General features: G+C 42.6%; 1 protein-coding gene across 1 annotated transcript; it reads left to right on the forward strand.

Moving 5' to 3' along the window:
* Positions 1-5174: 5174 nt before the first annotated feature.
* LOC134518281 (helix-loop-helix protein 13-like) lies at positions 5175-7180 on the forward strand. Its single transcript, XM_063340858.1, has 3 exons — positions 5175-5296; positions 5366-5682; positions 7143-7180. The coding sequence occupies exons 1-3, from the start codon at positions 5175-5177 to the stop codon at positions 7178-7180; spliced, it is 477 nt and encodes a 158-aa protein (XP_063196928.1).
* Positions 7181-10171: the final 2991 nt, after the last annotated feature.

Raw genomic sequence — 10171 nt, forward strand, 5'->3', positions numbered from 1 at the left:
GTGGTTTTTGCAAAGGGGCTGAGATGCGTTTCCCTCATGAGGGAAGGGAAAGAACTATTTTCTTAGCTCCTGATGGCTGAGTCACTTACCCATGAATGCAGGCAAGGTATCTAAATTTACCACTTTGAGATATCCAAATAAAACCACTAATAAAAACACTAGATGCCACAGTTTTCCCTCTCCCTAGAGATATTTCTCATTGGTTATGGAGACAGGGTTATTCTTGGGCACTATCTGCAGTCCCTGGATGCAGCATTATGTTAATCTTGCTTTCAGACGGTTGGAGAAGACACAGTGAATCGCAAGGCAAACAGCCTTCCTAAGGTCATTGCATGAGGAATACCACTTTCCTTCAGAAGATCCCATGAGCACTTCCATCCCCTTGAGATCAAATCTGTACAGCTAAGCACAGGCTGATGTACATGTTGCCTCCCAAAGATGACCATTCACTCAAATAAGCAGTCACAGACCCCGGTGCAGTGACTTGGATGAGGAACTATTTGGCAGCAACAGTCCAGAGGTCATCCCCCAACTCATAAAAAGCTCTGTGAAAAAGGGGAAACCACAAGTGAGTGTTTTTATCAGAGAAAACACTTTTCTTCTCCTAGAGACCGGGATTAATTTCTGTAACTTTGCAAACACCCTGCAGAAAGGTTAAAGTGACTGTGTTCACTTTTAAACACCAAAGACTTTTAAAGCAGACTGTCTTGACTAGTTTATACGAATAATGAAATAAATCAAAGTTATTAACAATCATTCACCAGTGCCTTCCTCCACAATCTTTGACATCTAATGTTCCTACCCTGCAAATAATAAAGGTCCTGTTACCTTTTTCACTTAAAATCAACATCCCATATATGCTGTGAAGGTTTCATTTCACAATTATTTGAGCATCTCAGAAATACCCATTATCCCTTTGAAATTCTCTTGCCCTGGAAATCCTTGTTCTGCTTTTCATTACATCATTACATTTGCTATTGTTTTAGGTTAAAAAGATACACATTCCATTGTTAAATGATAATACTTGCACTTTTCTTGCCCCCAGCACTTCACAAACCACGTGCCCAGTAATTCAGATATCCTAGGCATGGCATATGGCTCAAAAGAAGGTATAGGACCTTGGTGGTCCACCTTTTAGCTGTGGCTGTAAGGAGCTCAACTAGCCAATTATGAGGACATCTCAGGTCCTAGGGATCCCTCTGTGTAGCTGTAGTTTGGTAGTGCCACTACTAACACGTGTTGAGTGAGCCACACCACCAAGAGCTGCACTCTCCCACCTGGATAAAGCATTCCCCAAGATTTTTGGCATCTTCCATCTGGTCTTCTCTGCTCATCCAGGACACAATTCCCAGATCTGATGATGAGCTGCACACTATAACATTGGATTAGCAGCAATGGCAGGATGGACTTGTACTTCAGAGTCATCTAACTTGAAAGCAAAGCATCTGGTCCTTTCTACATCTGTTCTTTGTCCAGGCCAAGGACTGACTCCCTTTATTAAGCATTTAAAGATGATGGAAACATGCTCAAACTAAATTCCCAGGAAAAAGAAAAAATCATTTTGCCAGAACTGGGAGGTTTTGCTGATTCCACTAAAAATGGCATTGGGAAGGTTCTCCAAGCTGACTCTGAAATAAGGACAATGGGACAAGATGGGGAAAGATCTACCTCCAAAATAACCTCAGGAAACCCTATTATCTTTTGGATACAGGTTCAGTGTAACAGCTTTCAGCTGCTAAGGCACTGTGAACCAAAAAAAACCTGCAGTGGTAATATTCTCTGAACGCATGTTTATACCCAAAATTCTATAAAATAGGCAAAATCCCAGAGTCTGCCTTGGGTGGTTTTGTTTAGATGACAGAGAAGAGGTCAAGACTGAGGAAGGTAGCTCCCAGGGAGATGTGATATCTAGACTTGGGAGAATTCAAACCCAAATGACTGTGGCTCCACTGCCTAACATAAACATAAACGCAGGACATAGTTTCTGACTCAGGAATTTGCTTTCATTAGACCCTACTGATTAAAAATGACCGTCAGCCAAATGTTATTTCTGGAACCCTCTGGCTCTGAAGAGGTTTTGGGGGAAATGGTGGTTGAGCATACCTTGACATTATATCAACATGTCTTAATCAACAGCACCCTCACTCAGTGTGGTATCCATGCTACCTTGTTCCCTGCTGGAGACCCCTTCACCCACATCTTCCAGACAAGTGCAAAATTAGCCCAGTTAGTTGTATATTCCCTCCCTCTCTAACGAATATAGTTGCAGAAACACTGGGAGTGTGACCAGTCTGAAGTTGTGGTAAGGGTTGTTCATATGAGGGATGGGAACCTCAGCTTCTTTTCTCAGACCTGACCTCTGGCTTTCTAAGGGGAAATCTTTTCTTGCTTTTCTCTCTTTCTTCCCCTACACTCCCCCCTTCTCCTTTGTCCAGAGTCTCTCTAAGAGAGCCAAATTCCCCTTGAACATGCTAAAAGTAGGCTTGCTGGAACATCTGCTCCCCATCTGTGGAGCCAGACATATCCCCAGGCAACATTATTAGCAGTGATGGATCTGGAAGGGAACATTAAGCACTGAAGAAGCATCTGCTGAGAAGGAGGAACCCAGCACATAAAACTAACCATGTTATTTGCTGACCCTTCTTGTCTCTGCCCATTGCTCCCGGTGGACAACTGTGTCCACCAGAGTCCTGTTTAGGAGAAGAACTGCTGTCCTCTTGCCGATTGTAGTATTTTCAAGTGTCTTATGTTTGTGCTTAAGGTGGCCAAATAAACACTACCAAGTGCTCAGTTAAACAGTGACTTGGGAGCCACAGAAGCATCCAAAAGAGAATCTGAAATCTGAGAACTGCAAAGCATCCATGGGAGGCCAACAATGCAGCAGCAATGCTGCAGAGGTGTTTTGGGTAGAGGTCCTGTAGTGTGCAGAGGTAGGGAACTCAGGCAGGAAGGCTTTTCTGCTGCCTGTTTTCTGCATAGCTGAGCCCAAATCTGCTTACGAGGATGTAGAAGGGACTGCTGGGATCAGACGTGAAGCCCCACTGGCAACCATGGGAACCCTAGTAAGTTGTTTTGTTTGGGAACATTGCTTGTACATGACACTGGGAAATACAGTGATATGATTTAAAAGCAGCCACTGCATAATGAACTCTGCATTGACTGGCCAAAGTTCAAGTCTCAGCTCTGCCACGTGTGACTGTGGCTTTTCCTTTCACCCGTCCCGCATTCCCCTCCCACCCTGTAGCCAACCACCTTGTCCCGTGTTGGGATCCATCTGGAGCAGAAGCTGTGGGTCACCATGAGCTTTCACAATACCAATATTTTGTTGTTGGGTATGTTGGTATCATGAAAAATTATTTACTTTGTACAAAACTAGTACAATATTTGTGCCCTGAGCTGGCCAGAGAAAGCAAGACACATTCTATTTGTTAAATCAGTATTCACCCTATCAGGTAATAACTCTTGGTGCTTTCCTTTGTCAAGTAGATTTACAGATAATGGATTCCTTGTTCAATTTGCACAACAACAAGAAAAAATAAATAGTCCTAGTGTTTCATACACTGCAACTTTCTTTCACCTCTTTGCAAAAATCTTTCCTGCAGCCTATTTCCTATTGCCTTAAAGGTAGAATTGCAGGTAGAATCCCATAAGGTGTAGCACCAGAAATCCCAGGTTCCTAAGATAAGTCTCTAATAGTCTATGCCTTACCTTAAAATAAATACCTCTATTTACAGGACAAAGGTATCACAGAATGGACTGCATCCAGTCATTGTTAAGAGAGGAGGACCTGATCATCCTTTTGGACCATCCTTTTGTAAACGTGGGTCATTTCCTGGTCTCTGGCTCTTCATCTGAAGCTATTGAGATTTATGCTTTCAGCTGTCCTTTCAGGAAGCTTTCTGTGGCTCATGAACTTCACAGGACACCTCCTGAAACTTCCCACAGCAGTAGGACATGAGCCGGTGCATGAATTCAAGCATTTGATTGAATGTCCTGATAAAAGTTCTTTATGACATGCTTAAGGAAAAACATTTCTGCTTTCTCTAACTTAAAACATGTTTCCGTTCCATTCATTTAAGTCCTTAAAATATCACTTAAACTACTTCTAAATGAATTTAAACTTTGACTTAAGTATCGTGGAAATCAAAAAGACTGAAGCAGCTGCTAATATTATGCACTGGCTTTAATATTCTGGTGGTGCTTAACACCTTCCTCCCCATTTGTCCAGCATCATAGGGATGCTGGACATCACCTACTCTCACAGTTTCCAGCACTTCTCAAGATGTGGCCCACCTGGTCCACCATTCTAGGACTGCACCCGTTGTGGTTATTCTAGCTGCTGCTATTTTCCAGTGCTTAGTATGGTCTGAGACAGAACACTGAATGTCTACATCACCCATAAAATGTGTAATTTAAGTGTGATTCAGAAAATCCAGTAACCAAATGAGGTGGTGTTGACTTACCTAATACGAGGTACCACTGTGTTCTAATTTAACACAGCAGTGCATCCCATGTCTTTATCTCAACCATTCTCCTGCTAGAAGTGCAGAAGATGCCACTAGCTTCTGCTGTGAAAGAGAGCAGTATCATATGTTTCTGACAGCATTATAATAGGGTTTTGTTTGTTCAGCCACAGGAGAACGTGGAGCTATTAACACTTTATAAAAAAGATAAAGGACTGTATTTTGTTTCTTCCTCCAACCACTCCTAACCAAACCCAACAACAATAACAACAAAATCCCTGTGTGAACCCTACTCTAAATTGCAAGTGAAGGGACTGAACTTCTGGAAGAACTCAATAACTACTTCAATGGATTTTCCAGGAGAAAGTCAAAAGAAAATTCATTCTCTCTTGTTACATTCATTCATATTGTTTTGTAGTCAACAGCTATTAAAAAGAGAAGCACGTGTACTAATTAGTTTTCAGTGGAGAATAATAGAATCATTCCCCTGCTGAGGAGCCATGAAGTATTTAAATCCTGACTCCCACTTGGATTTGCAACTGAGGAAACTTTTGCAATAGGCTTCCTCAACAGCACAACCAGGAGTCTCTGCCCCTAACGTTTTTTTTGGGGTGGGGGATATTACTGAAATTAGAATCTCATTTTCCTGATAATCAATTTAGTCCGAAGTTGTAAATATTTCCATTAGCTTTCTTCAGACGGGTATAAGAGATGGAGGAACTTTGTTATGGCTTCGAGCAGGAAGACTCCACTCTTGAATTTCTCTTCTGGGACCAGACAGATCCCAACACTGAGTTGGACACCGTCCTACCGGACTGCTCCTCCCTGGCAGACCAGTTCTCGCCTTGGCCCTCCCCTGCTGACCCGCCGGCCCTGTGGGAGCGGGCGGGTGGAGCGGCCGGGCGGGAGGGGGGTGCTGAACTGGACAGCTCCCCGCTGCCGCCGCCCGCCGGCCACCTCCGCCAGCGCCAGGCCGCCAACGTCCGCGAGAGGAAGAGGATGCTCAACATCAACTCGGCCTTCGACCAGCTCAGGTGCCACGTACCAACCTTCCCGTACGAGAAGCGCCTCTCCAAAATCGACACGCTCCGGTTGGCCATTGCCTACATCGCTCTCCTTGGCGAGATCCTCCTCTCCGGGTGCGACCCCAAATCCTACGTGGAGCGGTGCCTGAAGAACGGTTTGCAAAGCCAAGAGCAGGCAACCTGGAATACAAGTGGTGAGTGAACAAAGGGTTGCATTTTCGGGGATCACAGTGATGCTTTGAGTTGCTGGTGGAAGTGAATCAGTTCAATTGCTCTTGAACATCCGTCAAGTGGCTCTGACAAAATACAAGTCCATCTTAAAAAAGATTAGCTAAGTAATGTCTCAATAAAAAAAAAAAAAAAAAAAAAAAAAAACAAAACCACAAGCTTGTCTTCTAACTTTGAGGATCTTTTCCTTAAAAGAAAAAAAAAAGAAAAAAAAATAAAATAACAACTTACTAAACTCATAGGAATGGGTCCTTTTATAAACAAGATCAAAGATTTTGTTTATTCTCAGAATACATTTTTATACTTTTGTTAGGATTCTGCACAAATTTGTTCTTTTATAATGCAAGCTGATGGAGCCAGTAGAGATTTTCTTCATTTTATTTACAAATATTCTTTAGCTTGTACCTGACTGAGAAAAACACATGACTTTGAACATAAATAGAATCTCATTTCTTAAAATATGTATGTTCAAGTGACAAAAAGTTTCTCAGAGATATTACAGTTTAACACTGAAAACCAGGACACACGAGAGAGTGCACTCAAATTTCAGGTTTGTTTCAAAGTATAGGGGAGAAAATGCCTATTAACAATTTACATTCTTACATAATCATTTCTGTTTTAAAGTGGATTGTCATTCTATTTTCTATTTGGTTTGTACTTAATCCCAATTTATGTGGGATTGAATTTTGTGCTTGCTTCCACCAGAATATATCGTTTCATCAGCCCACCATATGGTGAAGACGGAAAATTGCCCAAGTGCCCAACATAGGGCCTCCAGTTTCAGATAGAAAGCAACAGGTTTTGTGTTACTTAGCAGTGCAGTGAGGAGCAGAGGGGGATTTTGAGTAGTTCCTGGCACTTTTCATTATAAGGAATTAACACCTTTTCCAACTCTGTCCCTATGCATTGGATTTGGTCACTTTTTGGAAAACGGCTTTGAAGCCCATCAGCCTTCAAAAAATGCAGCATAAGTACAGAAAAGTCATTTCAAAAAATATTCCCCTTTCATTTCACAGGGAAGTGTCAGAGGGACAAAGCCTACAGGGAAAAAGGAATCAGTTTAAAGGAAAAGTTAATAAAGTCTTTTCCTATTAATTTACATTAGCTCCATGACTAGCAAAACATATCCTGATCACAACTCTCCTAACTAGAGAAAACACTTATATTTTATTTTCCAGCTGCCTCCACCTTTAATAGATAAACAGGTTTTAAAACAACACAAATGGGTCTCATAGGTATCACCTCTTTTGTCAGGCTTCTAGCTAACTAGTATTTCTGAAGAGCTCCACTTGGAAAGATCTAAATGAATAAGGCTGCCTTTCTGGAGAGGCTGAATAGTTGACTTGTTAAACACTAATTTAAATGCTTTTAAATTCATGTGGTATGTCTTTACTTTGTTTGCCTTTCTCCCTTCTGTTCTGTGCAGATCTTACAGCCCGTCTGTCTTGGGTAAAGTGGGATTAAGCGGTACCCAAAAGAAAGATCTTTAAAGGCAGCATATTGCAAAACCTGATGACCCGACTGCTGGGTACCGGCTGTTGAATTCTCAGTACTGCAAGAAAAAACATGGCACTTACAACTTTACTTATTGTCACAGATTGTTTTCTCTCCACATGTCCAGCATCCAGCCGCTTTTGGTGTTAATTCATTGCTGTGTAAGACCTTCTGCTTCTCTTTCTTCTGGTTTCTCACACACTTACGGACTGCTCGTGCATGAAAATAACAAAGCAGATTAAAAATCAGTTTAATAACATTCACTGCAACAACATTTTCTCTTCCACTGAATGAGAACAGTGTCCAAATCACATTTCCAGTGCATGGGAAAACCTACCCCGATCACAAGAAAAAACGAAGCACCACCTGTTGCAACATATTGCTTGGTGTAAGATGTCCAGGGCCATAACTGTAAAAGTCACCAGTGATTTAGAGCACAGAGACCATGAAAGGCCAGTTTTCAGGAGGTGAGACACAACCCTTTCTGTCTGTGCTTCTCTCCAAAATTTCTCATGCCTTCATCGCAACATGCCAACTTTGGGAGGTCTGAGTCCAAGGCATTTTGGCATGAAAAGGCTGATGACTGCTAGCACTTGGGCACCATCTCCTCTACGCCCCCCATATACGTCTGATTGAATGCTTATGGAGAGACAGCAGCTGGCTTTTGATATTTTTACAATAATGCTTCTGGTTTGTGATTTTTTGCACAAATGCCAGTGACCTGATGCTGCTCCAGCAACAATCAGGAGGGTTCTGATAAACTCGTCCAACATGAAATATCACCCACATTCCTCCCCCCCCCAGCAACAAAATAGAAAGGCAAAGTTTGTTCACACCTGGCAAATGATTTACCAAAGGGTTGTTTCCACAGAATAGCCATCCTATTCTGCAGCCGATGGTTAATAATGAGGTTTTTCATATTAGCAAAAATAAAACCATGAAGAAAAGCATATAACTGTTTCTGGCCTCATTCTCCCATATTACCTGAGTGTACCATAAAGCTAACATTGTCTTTGTCTGTTGAACACATTTTTTTCCCTGTCAGTCCTATACTGTAAAGGTTCTGAATCAATTTGTTGGTAAAGAAGAGCCATCGTACATCTTGCACACTTCTGTAATGCCTTGCTAGTGCACTCAGTGGTCTGAAACCATTCTGCCTTACGGTACTTTATTGTGGCATTTCTTAGCAGCTAGGATGCTAGATATAGGTAAAAGAGGATGTATTTATTTTACGTACTGATTAGTTCTCCTCATAATTTTGATCTCTACAAAACAAAACCATGTCAGGAACTGTGGTTCTGCTCTGGTTGAACCCTGATGGTTTTGGGGGAAAGTGAAGATGAAGAGGGGCCTTCGAGGGGAAAACTCAAATGAACCTTTTTACCTTTCCAACTTTTCTGTCAAAACAAAAGAGGGAATTTAATCTCAGACGCAAGAACGTATTTCAGTCAATTTAGAATAAAACATTTCAACTTAAACTTTTGACTCTCTTTGCTTTTTCACCCACTTAAGGCACTTGGATGAATTTTCACAGGAAACTGCCTGAAAATGTGAAAACCTAAAAAAACCACCTGAAAAACGCAATTTTCCACTTTTACCTACTTCTCTACTCATTTTGGTTTAAATAATAAAAAACAATCAATCCAAAAACCCACCACAAAAATACCTATTAGATTTTACTTGAATAAGTCTTTACAATCTCTAAAACTTGAAACTGTTGGTTCTTCCAAATCCATTCCTCTCCTTTGCTAGAAACACAGCAGGTCCTGCAGTCACAGACCTGGCTGGGAAATCAGGGTACATGGCTCAGGTTCCTGTTTCTACCTTATTTGCATGACCTGGGTTTGTCACTGATGCGCTGATCCACATCCCTCTTGCTCCTTCGTTTACCTGATGGTCCCTCCAGGCCCACAAATGCTTCACGGTGTGTTCTGGGGTAATGCCTAGCACACAGGAACCCAGCTGGGCTCTTCAAACGGTAATATCGAATTCACCTCTATTTCTCCTGCAATGGTAAAGCACTCCAGATGGGGCCACACAATATGTACAGTGATTCAATGCAGCAATCCTGTTGCTTTGCTTGATCTTTTGGATGTGAGTCCACCTTTCTGCGTCATGAAAGACCTATGTCTGTGTTATCACTCTGCAGGGCTCAGCAGTGAAGGTGAGAAGTACTTGAAGTACTTGAAATACCTACTATCCACTCGCATGAAGACAATATGAGATCGACAGGACCCACAAGCCTTGAGAGGCCCCTATGCAAGATCAGCAGGACAAGTGATGAGCATGGATTGTCTCCACACTGTCCTCTTAGTCCACAACTACTCATTGGTGGCTTCTGTACTCATTGAAGGGTGGGAAAATTATTTCATCCAGGTATGCCTGGCAGGGAGACTGAAGCAGGAAGCTGTTTTTTTTCCTAGGGAAGTCCATGTGATGGCACCCAGAGGAAACAACTCCCTCCCAACTGCTCTGGCAATGCTGATCCTCTGTGTCGCTGAAAGTGACACACAGGTTAGCAGTGATAGGTGGTCAGAAATGGTTTGGTGCTTGGGTCCAGGATGCCCAAGTGCCTGTCCGGGACCTAAAGGAAATGAAATCATCCAGTCCCTCACCTCTAAGCTCTGTAGCACGCTTGGGAGCAGTGGTCACATCGCCACCTTCCTGACAAGATTAAGGCAGGCTCAGTCTCATCAGTGGGACCTCAGCCATACTCCCAGGGCTGAGAAACCTCCATACCTATCTCAGAGTAACGCTCAGTAACCCAGAACCCACGCTCTCACCAAGGCATGCAGGGGCAGGAATAGCCATGTGTGATTTTCCCAAAGCTGGACAAGCCTTTCCACAGCAGACCGAGGGTGGCAGGTTGTCCCGATACCACAGCCTCCAGCACCTTTGGCTAGAGAAAGCTGTTTCAACAGCCCAAGTCATGATGTTCATCCATCTATGCAGTTTGATTGC

The sequence above is a fragment of the Chroicocephalus ridibundus genome, chromosome 7 (assembly GCF_963924245.1).
Source record: "Chroicocephalus ridibundus chromosome 7, bChrRid1.1, whole genome shotgun sequence".
NCBI lineage: Eukaryota > Metazoa > Chordata > Aves > Charadriiformes > Laridae > Chroicocephalus > Chroicocephalus ridibundus.

Coding starts and splice junctions, on each gene's coding strand:
- LOC134518281 (XM_063340858.1), top strand. CDS start 5,175: ATGGAGGAACTTTGTTATGGCTTCGAGCAGGAAGACTCCACTCTTGAA. Junction 5,297..5,365: donor GACTGCTCCTCCCTGGCAGA/CCAGTTCTCGCC, acceptor TGGAGCGGCCGG/GCGGGAGGGGGGTGCTGAAC. Junction 5,683..7,142: donor GGCAACCTGGAATACAAGTG/GTGAGTGAACAA, acceptor TGTTCTGTGCAG/ATCTTACAGCCCGTCTGTCT.